At 44.3% G+C, this 18,889-nt stretch overlaps 1 protein-coding gene across 1 annotated transcript in view; it reads right to left on the bottom strand.

The window, feature by feature from the left end:
• Positions 1-9,871: 9,871 nt before the first annotated feature.
• The window catches only part of PGBD5 (piggyBac transposable element derived 5), a 68,501-nt gene continuing 59,483 nt past the window's right edge, over positions 9,872-18,889 (bottom strand). Inside the window, exon 7 of the mRNA XM_066178754.1 lies at positions 9,872-17,646. Coding sequence (XP_066034851.1) covers positions 17,451-17,646 — 196 coding nt within the window. The 3' untranslated portion in view covers positions 9,872-17,450. The remainder of the gene's footprint in view (positions 17,647-18,889) is intronic.

The raw sequence follows: 18,889 nt of genomic DNA, 5'->3' as shown, positions 1-18,889 counted from the left end.
AAGATCTGCTAGTAATCAAGCTTAAAAATTGGGAATAAAGTCAATCCACAGATGTTCTCTCTACAGCCCTCCAAGAGGTCTGAATGGGTGCAAAATACCCTTTTGATTTGACTTGATTTCTTGCAGCATGGCAGCGTGTTGCTGCTCTGTATGCAGGAAGAGGGATCTGATTTCAAGTTCCTATTTCTACCCAGCAGATGTTTTTAATCCAAGGATTTTTCGAGGTGTTTTTTAATTAAAAAGGATCTGGAAGTAGGAAAATAGCTTTCTGTCAAACCTGTATTAATTAAAGGTCACTTTTGATAGTCTGGTAAAAACAATGTTAGAAAATTACTACCGAGGGTCTGTTGTGCTCTGGCAGTGTGATCAGCACCACTTCTGTTAAATACTGTTCTGAACTTTTGTTCCCCCTCTCTCCCTGTCCAGCAGGCTGTTTTTGAAGTGAACAGTAGTGGATTCCTGGTGGCAGCTCCATGCTCAGCTGAGCCAGCCTGTTTGTTTCTGCGGACAGGGAAAGGAATGCTGATCCTGCCTCTCCACCCTTAGGATAGTGTTTCTGCCCATTCCATAAGACAATATAAGGAAGGCTGGCAAAAGCAAACAAAAAAAAAGGGAAAATCACCAACAACTCAAACATGGGAAGTGCTGTCACTTTTGGGAGCTGAAAGCCCTTTGAGCTTGGCTTAACTAGACCATAAAATCAAACCTTACGTTTTTATAAGAGAGACTGAGGTGAGGGATGCTCTGGTTTGCCTTCAAGTTGAGATGCCTATTGTAATAATAATAGCAACTTATGCCAAAACAGTCTTACAGTTGTATCTAAAGCCAGCAGCACCTGTAGTATCAAGAGAGGAGGAACAGGGGTGAGAAAGACAAAAAGATTTTAAGTTTTGCATCAAGGTCATGGTTTCGATGTAAAGCCAATGTTTGGCAGGGAGTTTCCTACTAGAAAGAGATATGACACTTTGGCCTAGACAATCTGGAGGAAGAAAATGCTCCACCCTGTGTGTAGTTTTTGCTTTGTGTGGCATGGAGCACACCATACTGGTGTTGGGCTCTCTGCCAGCTGTTTTCAGAACTGTATGAAGATGTTGCTCCTCCTTTTCCTGTTGAATGAGTTATTTGAGAGAGGGGGGCATCTTTAGGTCACTGGTGAGCATCAGTCACCTTCTGTCATGGGAGGCGCTTTCAAAGAAAATGACAACACACTCCCTTCTTGGTGTCTTGGTAGAAAAGATGAAAAAAAACTGAAGCAGAATAGAAAGAGGTGCAAAGTGAGAGGGTGTGGAGAAGCAGATGCAGAGCTGCAGCTTAAGAATGTATTTCAAAGTCAGTAATTATTAGTTGAAGGAAAAATGAGAACAGGCTCTGCAGCATCGGCTGTAACATCTTCAGCAGTGGTTTCTGTGCCAAGTGCTCAGTTTCTGTTTGGATGTGACCTCTGGCAAGAGCTCAGATGTAAAAGACCGGTTAAATTTTCAGAAATTTTTAGAACAGTTGGTTTTTAAAAATAGAATTCAGGAAGTTTAAACATCTTGAGAAACAGATGAATTTCGGAATTAGGAAATCTTCAGCTGATCTAATTCTCCTTTTGCCAGCTCTTCCAATATAAGTTTGTTTTAATGAATAGTTGTTTCCAGGCTGAAAGTCTAGCTTCAACTGCCAGCCATTTCTCTGCTGATTATGTTCAACTCCTCAAAATATTTTTTCATAGAATCAGAGCTTCTGGAATATGATTCTGTCATTTCTTTACTTTTGGCCTTATAGACTCAGCCCTTAAACCAGGTGAGGAGGAGGTTTTTCAGGTCACACATTGCTGCAGCTCTTTCTGAGCTGTTCTTAAGGCAGACAGATGGATGATGAGAGCTGAAGGTCCTCCTCTCAACTCCAGAAAAATGATGATGCCTTTGAGGGCCTATCAGTTCACTCAGGGAACATCCCAAAACTTGGCTGACCACCTGGGCGTCTTTCCATTTTACAGAGCAAGATTAGGTGCTGGAATGGATCAAAGTATTTGCACCTTATACTGGTAACTCTTAAGAGGGGAAAATGGAATAAAGGAGACAGAGCTGAGCTACAAGCCAAGTGGCACAGAGTAGATGCCAGGGGCCACTCCTTTCCCTGCTAAATCTGAAATCCTTTATGAGCAAGGAGCAAGACTTGTCCCATTTTGAGCTAGAAAGACAGGGTGCCTGTTTAAGAAGAGTTAGATCATGAGCAGTAAGGAGTATGTGGATAGGGAATTAACTCATGGCTGTTCTTTACAAGTAGTGAGTGAGAAGACCAAAAAAAAAAAAAAAAAAAAAGATGTTTCCAGATATCAGGTTTAGGACAAAAGCACTTCATATTGTTGAAAATTACTCCATGGAAGTGACAGTCTTCAGTGGAAACCAGGGCTGTAAACCATGCAAATGTATAAATGTGCACCAGAAAGTCTCTAAGCCAGAGATTGGTGGGAGCTTGAAGGGCAGGTGGAGGTAATACTATTTGGTTTTAATTCCATTCCTTTGGTCTTTTCTTAGGCAATTGGTTACTGGGTTATTAAATCCTTTGGTCTATACTGGCTCATGTTTTCTACCTGAAGTGTCCTGAGGCTGGACAAACACATGGATGCACCGAGCGCCTGTGGAGCACAGGAGGCAAGAAAAGACAGTGCAGCACCAGGAACGTGCCAAGGGATGGTGCCAGGTGAGCACACCCAGAAGGAGTCACCAAGCAGCTGATATTTAATGTGCTGGGTGGAGAACCCCATCTCCAGCTCTCATTTCAAATTACTTTTCTTGCTGCTTACACAATGGTGTCCTCAGCCTCTCACATAAAATGTGAAGGTGCTTCTGGCTGATTTTTATATTAAAATAGAAAATGGCTGCAGACAGTTTTTAAATTTCAGACTGGCACATTGAAAAAATGGGGACGAAATGAGTCTGGAAAGGATTAGTAAATTAATTTTGTATTTTATTGTGAATAGCAGTTTAGTGCCTTTGGGGACCAAATTCCACATGATTTTAAGAATTTTATTCCTAACCAAAACTGCCGCAGACAGAAGCCATAGAATCTGCATTTTTAATAGTCTGTTGGGTAGAAGATGGCATCTTTGACATTCTGGTGTCTTTTCATTGCTTAAGTCACTAAGGACAGTCTTTTAGAGCTTCTGAAGAAAACAAGTTATATAGAGTTCTGAAAGCATGCCATGGGATTTGCAATTAGCCTGGGTCCAAAGATCTTGGTGCTGCACTTGAATTTTGACCTTTGCCAGCAGAGCCTGGAGAAAGGCTTCTGTGAGTTTCTGGATATCCTCACCTGGCACAAAGGGGGTCCTGGTTCAAGGTGGGGCACCCTGGACTCCATTGCTAGAGAAATTATGACAAAAAGGGCAGGTGGCTTTTGCCCCTGGGAACACCTGCACTGTGGGATTGGCCTCCTGTTTTGTCTTGTGCCAATACTATGGTACTTCTGTGATCCACTTTGTATGGATTTAACACTTCCTGGGAATGAAGCTGAAGATGTGCCCAGCCTGTGTGGAGCAGAGCTGGGCCTGGCAGGAGTGAGCAATGCCCTGGTAGCAATGGCCATCACATGACTTACCAGGAAGATTGAAAAAAAAAAGAAAAAAAAAAAAAGGAAAAGCAGTCACTTATACAGATTTGGCTAAATAAAAAGTCTTTTCATGGGGGACGCAGAGGGTCAGCCCAAATCTATGTGAGTGGAAGGTGACCCTTTAGCCTGGTTGCTTCAATTCTGACTTTGCCTGAATGCTTGTATTGGAGGAGGCGCCACGACAGCCTGGCTCCCTGTGCCCGCACAGGCCGGAGCAGGAGTAGTCACTAACGGTGTTCCTGCTCATGTTCTGTGTGAAGAGCTCTGTTATTGTGCTGCTGCTCTCTGGTGGGGCAGGGGAGATTACCTGCCCCTTACAGGAAAGATTCTGGTGGGTGGAGTTGTCCATATAAAAGAGGCAGTCTGAGCCCAAGGTATTCCCAGAGAAAATGCTTGTCTGTGCAGGATGATTTATTTCCGCATTCACCTATGCATCCCACCCCACTGCTGTTTTATCTGTGGGAAGTGTCCTTCCCTTTCCCAGCAGATGGACTTGGCTTCCCTTGTGGGTAGGATCAGAATCGTGCATCCTGTTGGCAGCTCTGCTTTCTTTGACTCGGTGCCCTGGAGCATGAATTTCCTTAGGAAAGCCAGAGATGGCAGCAAGACAAGTTTTCTGCTGGTTCCCTTGTTCCAGTTTCCTCCTTTTGGCAGAACAGAATTTGATTTTCTTTCTCACTGTTATTATGGGCTGCAAAGAACCGTTCTTAAATTAGCCCCGAGGAGGTGGAAAGGTAGAGGAATCGCTGTGGGGAGTTTGGTCTGATGCATGTAATAAGCACAGGCTCTACCTGATTCGACTGATGAACCCTGTCATATGCACAGCCCTCTCCCCAGTTTGTTTTTGTTGTTTTAATTAACTTTTGGCAGCCGTGCCAAATGCAACTCCTGCACCTTTTCCCAACCACTGCTGCGATGTTACGCTGAAGTTCTTTTGGCCAGATCTTGGCTTGGGTCCATCCAAGGAGCCTCCTGTGAAAATCAAGGCCTGTGTGAAGGTGCCTAAATATCCCCCAACAGTGATCCTTTATCCCCCTTTCCTAAAACACTTCTGGCTCCATCTTCTCCCCACTGCTTTAAGCAGCTCAGAGTCCAACAGCTCTGCTGTTCTTGCCCCTGCTTTGGGACGCTCGGGCACTCTTTGGCCAGAGATGCTCCTGCTGGAAGGGCAGAGTGGGACTTTTCAGCCATCCAGTGTGGACGTGCACCTATGGGGATACAGATCTGGCATGTGTGACACTGGCCCTGTTACCAGAGCCTCTGAAGGCTGTCCCTGTCTAGGGGAGACCTCGTCAACCCCAGGGACTGTGGAGCAGTTGCACTGCTCCAGGTTGAGGGGATGGACACCCTGGAGCACCTAGCTGATGGGGAGGGGAGGGAAGGCAGCACACAAACCCTGTCAGGGCCCTGCAGCATCACTGGGCAAAGCCAGGGATTTAGGCCACCTGCTTAGGGAGCAGTTTGTGCTCTGCTGACTGCCTCTACCACACAGGCCTGAGGTGCTGACAGGAAAGAAGGGCAATTTTTGAACCCCAAGTATAACTTCCCTTGACTTCAGATAAGGTGTTATGGTTTGCTTTCAGTGAGGGAAGGGAGCTTTGCAACCACTCATTTTTACAGAAATCTGCCCTAAGAAGGTGGAGCTGCTCATACATTCCTGGGTGCTTCAGCCTTTGCATAGAGCCCCAGAGAACAGCAGCCACATCAAATCTCATCCACTGCTGATTTTCATTATCCACATGAAAAACTGGGTTAAGCTACCTCAGGCAAAAAGAAATCCTGCGGGCTGCTGCGAGGCTCTCTTTGCTAGAGAGGCTCTGTCAGCCGGGAAAGGGCACTGCTTTCGTGCAACAATGAACCTCACCATATTATAAATAGGTCCTCGTTGTTCAAAAAGAAACAGAGGAAATTCTTTCTCACTCTCTTTCTGTTGCACTTTTCTCCTTTCAGGTAGCATAAAAGCCATTTGGTTATTTTGCAGCACAAAAGCAGAGCTGGTTTGGGCCAGGGGCCAAAAAACCAACGAGACAACAGGTAGGGTGAGCACATGGGGAACCATGAGGCTGGGTCCCACCCACAGGGCTGCAGGACAGCATTTCCAGCTCCCTGGGCTTTGGGCTGTGGCAGGGCAGCTCCCTTGCAGCCTGGTTGTGTTTGGCATCTGCTCTCCCTTGCTCAGAAGGAGCCTGGTCATCACCCCTGAAGGCTGGGAAAGCAGTCAGGGAAGTCTCTCCCAGTGCCTGCAAGCTGTTCATGATCCATGATTTACCACTGGTCTGCTCAACCACCACTCTATATTGAAATGTGGTGGTGATGCTACTGGAAAAATCATGAGAAACAGATCATATATGCTGACCTGTAGGAAAATGTTCCTGAATTTGTTTCACTTACCACATGACCAAAAGAAAGCTGTTGCTGGCAGCCACTGAGTCCACTTGAATGTCTGTGCTTGGTGTGTGTTTGTGTGTACCTGCCCCAGGCCAGGGGGGCCTTTCTTGTTCAAAAAAGCACCATCTAAATCACTGTAGTGCACCATTGGCTCTCAGGCAAGAGAATGCTGCTGTGTGTGGATGATTGGTTTAAACAGTTTGTAGCACTGGCCAAGTAAGGGCCACAGATGTTTAACAGCTGGTCTGAGTCCTGCTGAAGTACCTTTCAGATACTCCAGGGTCACACACCTCAAGCTCCTGACTGCAGTAACAGGTTTTCTTCATTAAATGTCCAAGTATTTCCTCTCTTTTAGTAAGTTTATTAAACTTGACTTGTAGTATTTGATCAGCCTGGCTGCAAACTGTGGGTGATCATCTGTGACCAATTTAATAAATACTCAACATTACCTTGTGTCTGAGAAGACAAACTGTGGAACTCTGCAGTGGCACTTTTGAAATTGCTTTGAAATTTTGCAACTGAACAGTGAAATACTCTACCTGTTCAATATCAATTACAGGACAAGGGTGAAAAAAAAAGATGATTATCTGAACACAGAAACAAGTATACTGATGTTATGCTGAGCTACTTGTTGGGATGTCTCTCTTCCACCCAGTATCAGAAGTATCTGTGGGTTTTAGGTGGTGGTGAGTTGTTTGGCATAGTAATGGAGAGGACTGAAAAAAGATGAATTGGGATGTCAAGGAGAAGGAAGAACAGCACACATACTCTGGAGGAAAACCAGCAGGTAGAGAATTAGGTTTTTCTTTGCAAGTGTTGGATAGGGTCTTTTCTCTGTGGCTGGGTGCAAATACAATTGCTTATGCTTGGAGACCAGCTTTTCCAGTCCCTATGCCCAAGATACAACTATGCCCATTAATTCATGTGCTTGTCTTTATTTCCAACAGTTTCAATCTGAAAAGGCTAGGATACTGATAGACCAATAGGCAATGAACTTTTCCAGTTCCTCAGAGTGATTTGCAGTTTATTCTGGCGTGGCTGCCTGCAGATGCCAGTCTTATTCACAACAAATAAATGTCTCTCCCATCCCCGCTTTCCCTCAAACCTTTCCATTTTTGGGGGATTATTATTTGGCATCCTGGTAGCTGACTGTTTCTAAATTTTGTGTGTGTCCAGGAGAGAAGGAAGAGGTTTGCTTTGCTGTTTCCCCAAAGGGTCTGAGAAAATATTGCCATCTTAAATCCTGCCTTGTTGCCCCTGGGGAGTCTGAATCTGGCAGGAGGAATATCTAACATTTCTTTTAAGGTTGCAGTCCAGTCCTGAGTCATAGAAGTAGAAAAAGGAGCATATTTTGGCTTGCTGCACCTCGCTGCGCTGTGGGGGGTGAGTCCTTGTGCTCAGAAGAGCTGATTCTCATCCAAGTTTGTGGATTTCCATTTCCCCACGAATCTGAGAACCTCCCTTGCTGCTGCTCTTGCTTCTTTGGTGAAGGCTGGACTGCAAACTCCCAGACAAAACCTGTGACAGAAAATATAATCTGCAAAGAAGGCCCTGGTAAAATACATGAATCCCATGCCAGTATCACTGGTGCAGGTGTTCCTGAAGAATCCTGTCCAAGTCCTCACCTGGGGAAGTGGGACTTTCAGAGAAGCAAGAGAGGTTTCTGGTTTCTCAATTCCCACCACCTTTTGTGTATTGATTTCTTAAACTCTCATTCCCAAAGACAAAACTGTGACTGTGGTGTAATCTAAGGAAACTTCAGAGACAAACTGTCTCTGAAGCGAGGAGATGGCTCTGCTTTGCAGGGGTTTGATGAGATGCCATTCATTACTGCCTATAAAGTGCTTTTTCAAGTTTCAGGTGAGGGTGCTTTAGGAGAGTCTGTGCTTCAACTTGGTGACAGCTAGGGGTGTCCTTCTCAGCAGTGTCTGGGAGGTAGCATTTTTATTCTCTCTGTTCCTCTCTGGGGACAGAGGGACAAGTGGAATAGGATATTGGAAAACACTGCAAAAGAGAATTTTAAGTTTGGCTTAATTAATAAAGACCATGTTGTTGGAATGAATTGCAAATTCTCCCGAGAATAATTTCAGGGGAGATTGAGTTACTGCAGGCGCTGGCCTGATCTGAATGGATGGCAATGTTGTAAATGACAGCGCCAAGGTAATGTGTGTGTCTGTGTCAATCAGATCCTGAGTTTCATAATTTTATAAATTAAATTTCTTCTCTTATTCAATTAGTGTGTTAAAGATGTTCTACATTGCATATTGTACCTCTGATGGTGTGGCCTGAGCAGACACAGCGTGAGCTCTGGTCACGGCACATCCAGGGAACAAAGTGCTGTGCTGCTGGGGGCAACTCTCCAGCTGTGACAGGGAACAAGGAGAAATTCTCCTTTGGTTTATGGCACAGCTGCACATCTGGTCTCTCTGCAGGGGCTTGTAATCCTCTCCTTAGGTCTCTCCTGCTGTGTGTGCCTGTGGAGCAATGTAGGAGCCACCCGTGCGTGGCTGTTCCCGTCTGGGGGAGCCCTACCCTGAGCCAGGGCGTGGCCATGCTGATCCGTCACCCTGATGATGCACCTACATATTTCCAGCCCCTGCACTCCTTTGGAATGATCCAGCCTCCACTCTGAGCTGCAGGCACGCAGATTTGATCGCTTCTGGAGCGTGGATGAGACGTCTCAGAGCAGAAACCCGTGAGTTCCTCCCCTGCTGCTCAGCAGTGACTGTTGTGGTGCAAGAAACACACAGCAAAGGAGAAAAGGAGTCTGTTTCTTGTGTGAAGGGGCCAGACTGGCTTTCAGACCAGCATTAAGGACTGCCAATAAAGCTACTTACATGTTGAAAAGATTTCTGAGTTACTGGCTGTGTTGAACAGCCAGAGTCTCTTGCCCCCCCTTTTGTGATATTAAGCAACTTCCAGAAAATAGTCCCCTCCTAGGGACTGCGTCCATAAAGACATCAAATAGGTCAAGAGGCTTGTTGCTGGTTGCTTCTGTTAATGTTCTGTTTTCCCTAGAATTCTGGCTTTTTCTTAGCACAGCTAAGGTGCAAACTAAATTCCTTCATGTGGAAAACACAAGATGCGATGAAGAAACACCCTGGCAGCCTGACAGATCCCGGCCAGAGGTCAGTGTTGAGCCACACTCACACACCTGGAGATGCCAGGCAGCCCGGGCCCCATGGAGCCTTTGCAGCCACGGGGAAATGAGGGACGCAGCCCAAGGCATGGGGGACATCTTTATTGTGGTTGTTGGTAGAGACCAACTGTAACCCAACTCAGGTGTTCTCCTGCAAGGCTTCTGCTACCTTGGTGGAATAAGGTTTAAACCAGGTCCTAGCAACTTGCTGACTTGGGGTTGTGAAACAGCAGCCATCTGCAGATCACACATGTCTGGTTTTGCCCGCAAATGCCACTCATTTGGCATGCAGGTCATGGGTTTGGTGGGTACCACTGGTGGTACAGACCATGCTGGCCAGGAAGAGCCAGAGCAGTGAGGACAAAGGGCTGGTTCTGTTCAGCAGAGGTATTTGAGAGCTGAGACAGCTTGCTCTGTCCTTGTGTTCACCCTGTTCTGCCCTGAGGTGGCTAGGAAGCGTTCCTGTTGGGGTCAGGATAGCATGGTGGGGACAGTGGTCCCCTCTCCTATGCCTGTGTTCAGACTAAACTGAAAGGCTTTTTCAAGTCAATTCTTTCTAAAGAATAATGCCTTTGTCCCCAGTGGCTGCCTGAAGATGGTAGGTTTATGATTCTAATGGTCTTTGAGTGTCAACCTGTAACTTAGCTTGCAGTATATTCTCTACATCCTTCCACACATGCACCCAGAGCATGACCAAACATCTTCCCCACTTATTTCAGAAAAGAACAAGACAGGAAAAGCAACGGGTAATATATCTGACTGTATTTCAAAGTTGTTGATTGTAAACAAACTTTGTTGAAGAAATAAAATCACATGACAAGATATCAGAGTGATACTATAAATCCATTTTGTTATTGTTGCCACACTTCACATTTTTGGAACTCGGAATTCAGCTTATGGTGTACAAAACTTGTAAAAATTTATTGCAAGCGTGCCTTTGTGTAGAACAAAACTGGTGTCACAAAAGTAGTTCCCTGTCCCATGCAGAAACACAGCTGTGTGTCTCTTACTGCGAAGAGGTCACACACCTGTATTTCCTGAAAGACTTGGCTGTTATAAAATTGCTCTGAGAAGACTTTTAAAAAGAAAATGAAAAAAAAAAAAGTAATTTGCAGTGTATACTTTACCTCTGTAATTTATGCTTCCAACAGAAATCTTTAGAATTACAAAGAATATGGAACTTTGCAACAGAACCGCAGTTGCTGATGGTGTGAGCACAGCCCAGTGGTCTTGAAAGCGCTCAGCCAGCTAAGGCCCAGCTTTGCATTTGGAACTGTCACTGCATTTGATGGAATGTAAGTTGCACACATTGAAAAATAAATGAAAACAAAATGTCGAGGGGGAGACTCCTTCTCTGGAATCCCCATTGTTTCTGTTTCTACTGTGGTGCTTCCACAGTCTGCAGCTTCCATGCTGTGCTGACATGCAGCAGTGCTGTGACTCCAAGGCTGATGACTACTGAACATATATAGTCTAAGGAAGGGCATGGAGTGAGGCCAGGGATGTAGCTAAAGCAGGGTTTGTGTTACTAAATCAGCTGTGCAGACTGGTTATGTTAAACATCAGCCTTTTCTTTTAATTCAAAGGCAGCAGGAGAGGGGGCTATACATGCTGGAATGATGGGAGTTAGAAGGGATCACCTGGCTCCTCTCCCTGCACGTGCTCATCCTCTGAACTTTCCTCTGCCTTCTCAAACCCATTGTTGCCCTTGAACTCCTCCTTGTGTCAGACCATGCTGATTAGCCTCACCTTTACAGGATCAGATTAATCGCTGGCATAAACCTGAGTTTATCTCTGATATCACCCCCAGACCATGAGATCAAGCTATTTTTTTTTTTTTATTTCAGTACTGAAATGCCAGGCAAATATTTGGTTTATATCTAGAAGAAAAATCCAGGTTGCAAAATAAGTCCAAGAGACCTGCAAACTGTTTTCCATCAAATGAGCAACTATGTTTCATAGAGACATGCAAATTGTTCAGCAGTCAGGTTTTGCAAATGCCTTGACACAGATTATTTGAGAACAAGACCACAAAGTTACTTTGACACAAGTGGGTTGGGGTTTTGCACAGCTGAACCTAGTGCAGTGTGCTTTGCTTTTCAATTTCTAGGCTTTTGGGGGGGAACTAGTGGAAATAGGTCAAAATGCTCTGAAGGACAGAGCACACTGTAAATACTTGAAGTGTGAAAGCATTTGCTGGAGTATTTATTTTAGAAACAGAGTTGCCAGGGCTAGGAGCAAACTGTATAGGCCTGGCATTTTTCCTTTCCTAGAAGAATTTCTGAGACCAGCTTGACTATGAAGTCTGCTTGTCCAAGGACCTTGGATTGCAAACTATGATTATGTGTCTCCCCAGTCAAGTCCTGCACATCATGGTCCTACAGCACAACATGACAGCCCTTTCCCACTGGGTTCCTCACCCAGGGCCCCCAGGCATCCAGGGTTGTTCAGGTACAGCAAATGATGCTTTCATGGGTAAGGTTTTCACACTACACATCACATGGACCACCTTGACATCCAGTACAAGCAATTATTACTTCAAAAGAGTGATACAAAAGGAATTTACCACTTAAGGCCTTTTCGTGATACCTAACAGCTGTTCACCAAACCCATCAGAGTGAAAGGGCTCCAAAAACCAAACCAAAACACAAAGAAAATCCCCATACCCTGTCAAAGGTTTCTCTATGACAGCAATACAGCCATTCCAGTTGGAACAGTGAGTGTGGTGCTGCTGAAACCTCTTTGGGGTCCATCAAAACCTGCTGGGCAGCACTAATGGGGCAAAGCAGTCAACACCTTCACAGTGATTGCAATCAGAACAACCTGCAGAAACAATACCCTGTTTCATCTGAGACCTGCAAAACAGCAGAAAGGACCAGCAAAGCTACACTACAAAAGGTAACTGAAAGGCCAGCTCTGTGTTGTCAACTCTTCCAGACTGACCAAGAACCTGCAGGATGCTTTGGACGTGTTCTAAACGCAAGGAATGAGGGAAGCATAGGAAAGTGCGGGGCAGGAAGCTTCTCCAGGGCTAGATTTCCGGAGAGACAAAGCTGTCACTCAAAAGAAGAGGAAGGGATCCTTTTTACAAAGCACAGCTGTTCTCAACTGTTTCCTAACAGTGAGGTGATGATACAGAAGTGCTTTCAGTGATGCTTGTGGAAACAAAGGTAAGTTTAGGAAGAATTGTGACAAGAATGAATATATATCAAGTAGCAGTGATGACAGGCTTGCTTTTGCGTAGATGATGTGATGTGTTGGTGCAAGTATCCTAGTTAACAGCAGGCCAAATATATACCTGTTTTGAGCTTAGAATTCCTTGCTCTTGTGAAACTGTGAACAGGCCTTTGACACTTGAATTTTTTTCTCAGCCAGACTGAGATGAGCTCGTTTTACAAGCAACCAATCTTACATCAAGCCGAGCATGAAGAAAGTGCCATGGCAAACTCCACAACAAAGGATGGAAGACTTCATATTCCACCTAAGCCTCAGTGACTTTTCTCAACTCAGTAATTATTTGTCAGATTTTTACACTGTTTACTGAACTATTGCAGAGCTTCAGATTTTTCATTTATCTCTTCTAAGTTCCTCTAGGCTTGTTGGGCTCCTACGTTTTATCAAATTTTCTCTTACTTTAGTGCAATTTGGTTTAGGCTCATGCCAGCCTGTATGAAGGAACCTGTGCTAAGTCCCACAGCCCTTACTTAGGGGGAAATGATATTTGGCATACTTTCATTTCTACTTTGGAAAAGTGCTCTTGAACAAGAACCAAGTCACTGAAAACACAGAACATGGCCTTAATCAGCAGGAGTGCAGACTCCACTTTACAGTTTCAACACCCCCCTTATCTGTGCTGTGCCTTGGTGTCTGGTAGGAAAGGAGAAGCTTTGATAAGCTAACGATGTCTCACAAGTGCTGAGGTTGTTACAGCACTTTGCAATCCTTGCTTGGAAAGCACCAGAGATGCACAGAATTATCAGAGCAGCATAATCCCCCCCTCGTCAGTGGAATCAGCTCTAGCATGTGGGGACTAAGGCATGGAAGAATGAGATACTGGAGGCTTCTGTCACTACTTGCCAGCTCAAGACAGACTTCTAAATAACTGTTAGAAAGAAAGTAACTGGGGAAAAAAAGGCCATAGAAATATAGCTGGAGGTAAAGAACAGGAATGCTGTTTTTGAGTTGCTAAATTCAATTTTCGCTAGAGATTACCTGAAGAAAGCAAAGTTGTACTTCGGTAAATCATGATTCCTAGACTACTTGTATATAGAAGGGTTGGGGATAGAGAATAGAAAACAGAAAATAGATATGAAATTTCTTTAAATTGTGCCCTATTGTCAAGTGTACAGATGGGCTGAAGTAAAAAGTGGCAGAATTCCTGCAAGCCCTTGAAGCATTTTTCAACTGAGATGACAGTGGAAACCACTTCCCAGTGGCTTCTAAGCTCTGGCAAATGTGGTATTACACACTGGGAAAAGAAATGTTTTGCAAGAATGGATTGTGGCACGACAGACATTTCCTGAAAGTACTGTGCATAGAAGGTGGTTGGTATGTCTTATGATGGTCTTGGTCCTTTGAAACAAAGTTTGCATACCACGAACAAGTAATTATCAGCTTTTAGAAGTACATGTCAGTGAAAATGCTATTCAGCAGGAGAGAAAGGAGCTGTGCTGTGCTCCCTTCACTACTTCAGTGTCAAACTTCTTTTGTTTTCCTGAAAAAGTTGAGACGTTTCTCTGTGACCTGGTTGGCATTTTGACTGCATTTTACCTACTGCTGAGTTCTCAGATCTCTTACGCAGATTGTCTTAAGGCTACAAACAACCCAAACTATTATTTCACAAGCTATTGCACAATTGGACACACACACACTATAACGAGCATCCTTGCACTACTTTGAGACTTTTTCCCCTGCTTTAATTAGGGAGAAGCTTTAATGTTACAAGCAGGTGGGGAACTAAATAATCCTACACAGGCCGAGCTGCAGTTGAAAAACTTTAGCCTTTTAGAAATTATCCTGTATCTTCCTTAATTGCCTTGCTTGTGGTAACAGAAAAAGTGCAAGATGCTTTTTCAACAAGGAGAAATCTTAACTTTCCCCAACCCTCTCCACTTCCAGTCAATAAAAGGAAAAGATGAGGGGGGACAGTCAGCTGTAGATATAGACTACACTTTGGTGGCTTTTGCTTGTTGGCTTTGAGAGCCAAAAATCAGGCATTTTGTACATACAAATATATATAAATATTTTTGCTTATTTATGGAATGTTTGTGCATGGTAAGAACAACAGTTCAAAATGATGAGGGATGGTTAAGGCTAAGAAAATGAAATTCATTGCAAAGCTATAATTTTGTCTTCATTTTTCTCCTTTACAAAGGAGACTAAAGCATCTTCCCTGTAATAGTCAGCCACTGTGTAATCCCCCGTCAACACCAATTCTAGGGAAAACTACTCAGGACCCAGTCCCTGAGGCAAAAAGCTAGGATCTCGTGATTTGAGCTCAAGTAATCCACATAATTAACTGCATACATTGGTGAAAAATTAAATATTCCAAGGCCTTAGGCCTACTGTCACCTAAAAAAGAAAAGGCATTTTCTGTATGGGATGGCCTAGACCCAGGCCTTTAAACATACATAGTTATGTAACAATTGGCCAAGAGCTCCAGATTTATCCCAGGGGCCTACAACATAGCTGGAGAGCGGTCTGCCTGCTCCTTAGAAACCATGTGGGCTCCAAGGTGGTCTTGGAAACCATCCCATGTCTGCTGGGGGCATGGGTGTTCTGCACATACCCCAGCATGGCATGGGAGTGTAAGGAAGCAGCTGCTGTTCATTTAAGCCATCCCATCAGCAAAGTTCCGGCCAAACTTTTCCTTACTGCCCCAGTTTTAACTACTGTATAAATTTATGGGATATAGTGAGCTAGCAGCTACAATTCATGATCCAATGCAGGCTGGCATTGTCTGAAGCAGAAAGCAATAAGAACACTCTGTGAAATTTCCTGAAAAAAAGAAGACTCTAGGTTTGTATTGCTGGACATTTATTTCTCATGCTTCGGGCTAGCTGCTGTCTCCCTTTGAGCACTTACAAGACTGACAAGAACCAGCTATCAAACACACTCAGTCTGAAGAGGGGTGGTCAGTTCTCTGCAGGGCCAAGAAATTTTGAACTCAGCCTTGGTTTCCTGTGCAGCTTGGCACTGTCAAGGGCTAGAGTGGTACAAACCCACCCCCTTCTTTTGTGGTTAGGAGGCCTCAGTGCACAAAGTTTTGTCCTTTCTCCCGTGTTTCCTGGGTGGAGACCTTGTGGACTGAGAAGTGAAAAGAATGCTTAGGAATCCCACTGCTGTTCAGTGTGCAGCTGGCAGACAGAGCAGGATGTGTGGGACAGGCTCCAGGCTGTAGCACAAGCAGAACCACCATGGGGTTGGCCATCCCCTTCTCTCCTGGCAATCAGGTGAGATCTGCCTCTAGGTCTATGCCAAACATTAAGACTTTGGTGGAAACAGAAAGGTGTCAGTGCAAGGATACTCCATGGGCTAGTCATTGATTTACTAACCCCTGATGGATTCTTCCTCTGTTATTATTTACATGCTATGCATTTGCACATCACAGAATGATGAAATCTGAGGAGCTTCCAAATTGGTTACCCTCTATTGCCTCTTGTCAGATAGATACATGTAACCTGTTAAGATTTACACTGATAAATCAATCATTCACTCCATTCCTCTTGAATCAACTCGAGTCATTCTTTGGGAGTAAAACTTTTCAGGCTTGAGGTCCTCTAATCAACATGGTTTTCTGCCCTGTAAGTTAATGCACTTCTGTTTGTGCCCATCACTGCTAACCTTCAGAATACAGAGTTTTTTGATGATTGAGTTGCGGACTGAAATCAATAAAGTGTAGAGGGCAGTGTAGTACCTCCCCTCAGTATTGATTCCCTTGTTTCAATCATACCTCTCTCTCTCGGCATTGTTTTCTGAAACTCCAGCGGCTTTCAGATTCCATGCGCACCAAAACACGGCCTTGGCCACCAGCTCACAATGATGCTTGTCCTCTACAGTGTCACTCAGAACAGAAGACCTCTTTGGCCTTGCTCTGTTTTAGCAAGGTTTAAGGTTGGTTGCAACTGGACTTCCTTCCTTTTCTAAGACACAATGCTACGTTATTTTGCTAAACATGTAATCTGCTTAATTACAACTACTGTGACAAGCCCTGAACTCTACCAAAAAGAACTCCTACAGAACACCCCACAGTGATAATGGGAAACATTTGGCTATTAGTGACTTTTTTTTCTGCCAACTGTGTGCCAAAGAAAGTTCTAAAGTGGACCAAAAAGGTCTTGCCAGTTACCAAAGAAAAAGCAAGAAATTATTGTTCTTAAAACTTTAACAGTCCATTACATTAGCTTTTTAAGCAACATTGAAGATACAGTTGAAATCAAGAAAAAATACAGTTGCTATATTTTGATTTCTCACCTGTACACTGACCGTGGCAGTTAAGATGTGAGGCAGTATTACTTACTGGTTTACTCACTGTTAATAATTACAGTATTAATCACTGTTTGTGTATAAAATGTTTCATCCTGGTTAAAAAAGAAAATCAGCGTAATGTATTTGTCATTTTGAATTCACTAATGTACTTGGTTTCTCCTAATTTTTCTGTGTTCTAACGGGGATCAAATTGTCTTATGTTACATTAATAAAAACAAAGGGGGAAAAAAAAACCCAGGGAAAGAAAGAATCCTGACTGGTCCTCAGTTCCTGGCTGCCTGCCTGTGAAGGTGGTGTTTGTCAAGATGCCTGCTGCAGTGTTCCCGGGCTGGGCTGCTCCGCCTGTCCCAGCGGAGGACACAGCGACACCTCGCGGGACGGCGGCCGCGCTCAGCCACAGCCCACGGTGCAGCCTCACGGGCTTGTCCCGGAATTTAATAACTCCAAGGAAGGTGCAGAGTCTCCTCTAATACCCACCTAGGACAGCTGAGCTGTGCCAGCTTCTGACAAGCTCTTGGCCCAAGAGGAACTTTACAAGATGACCCTGTTGAACAAATAGCATTGAGATGATGGCTGATTTTAAGTCTGTTTTGGGTGTACAGATTCCCACAGGGCATTCACATATGCGATTTTGTGTCAGCTTTTCCAGTGGCACTTTCTGCACGACCTGTTTACATCCAGCTGATACTAGGAACAAAGTCTGCACCTCTCTAGTGGCAGCACTTGGCATTTTTGGATGACAGCACTGGTGGTGTCACAAGTTCCTTGCTTTGCCGCTCCAGGTGTGGTATCTTCTGCTTTCCCTCCAGCCCCTGCCTACCCCACCACGAGCAAAGCATCAATGGGTGGGTGAGGTGTCCTCCAAGCCCAGAAGCTCCTTTACAAGTCTTTCACCAAACTGTGCACGGCTGTACCTTGTCACGTGGTAGGCCTCTGACATTTTGTAGAGGATGTAGGCATTATTTATAGCGATGCTGATGGCAAACCAGAACACTTGTTGCCAGGTCTTGTTTGGTTTGTGAGAAATGAAATACCTAAAAGCCAAGAAAGGAGGGAAAAACACTGTTCAGTCAATTGCAGCTGGGAATGCAAGAAATCACTCCAGACAAAGATCCTGCAGTCCCAAAGGAGAAAGAGACATGGGACTTAATGCCTGGTTCAAGTATTATTTAAAGAAATTTTGTACAACGCGCTTGACAGTGATTTACAGCAAATTTGCACAATTTTGGAGATTTCTGGTAGTGTGTAAAAGAAAAGACCTCCTTGACCTCAAAAGCAAACTTGAGCAATACTCTCACCTCTGTAGCACTCCATGTAAATAAGAGTACTGATAAATATTCCTTGAGCTCACCAATGACAAATATCCTTGTGATGGGAGATGGAGGTCTGAATCCCTTCAATTTGTAACTAAAAAAAAAGCCTCAGTCACATTACCTTACAGTTTTGGGAAGCTTGCTGCTGCTTCTCCTCATGTTTATTGTGAGCAAAGAATGATCGCTGCTGCTGTCAACAGTAGGTGGGAGGATGTGGGGGTAGAGCGAGAGCGTACACTGCTGGTAGGTGGACCACAAGGCAGAACTAGAAAGGACTGACATCTTTATATTTAGGTTCTGACTAATTCCACGACTACCAGAATATTCTTTCTTCAGTCATAAGATTTCCCATTCTCCCATTTTCCTACATTCATTTTTCTAGTAACCATTTAAATCTACTACCCCAGCTCTTTCCTGCATTGATTTCCTCAGATCAGATCCCAACATCATTCTCCAGCAACAACCTCCTCCTCTTTTATATATTCTTCTGAATTCTTGCTGCCTTGCCCAGAAATGGCTTGAAAAATCTGTGCTGCTTTTTCTCTCTTCTCAATTTCTAGTTTTTGAAATCTTCTGCACCTCACTGCTATTCCCACAGCCAAGCTTCACTACTGCTATTCTTACTCACTTCTGTTCCTCCCTGCTACATTAAGAACTAACACTGAGGATACCAACTGGAATTCAGGAGCCAAAAGTTCTACGTTCTGCTCTCTCATCGTGTAGATCAGCTTCACATGCATAACTGAATGTCTTTTTTCTTCTGGCTCCAGGTGACACAAGTATCACCAGGAGAGATTAGCAACTAAACACCATCTACTGCTAGAGGTGGAGAGCTGAGCCAGACTGAGAGACTTGTGGGGCTGATAGACCGTTGTTGAATTCTCTATCAGTCTGTTGGCTCATCCTCCCATCACTTCTTAAAAAGTCACTTATAAGATGCAAAGGACCTGTGTCTCAAAATTTT

The sequence above is a fragment of the Chamaea fasciata genome, unplaced genomic scaffold (genome assembly GCF_029207755.1).
Source record: "Chamaea fasciata isolate MVZ Bird 193981 ecotype frontalis unplaced genomic scaffold, bChaFas1.0.hap1 SCAF_3, whole genome shotgun sequence".
NCBI classification, from domain to species: domain Eukaryota; kingdom Metazoa; phylum Chordata; class Aves; order Passeriformes; family Sylviidae; genus Chamaea; species Chamaea fasciata.
This window is presented reverse-complemented; position numbering and strand designations above follow the sequence as displayed.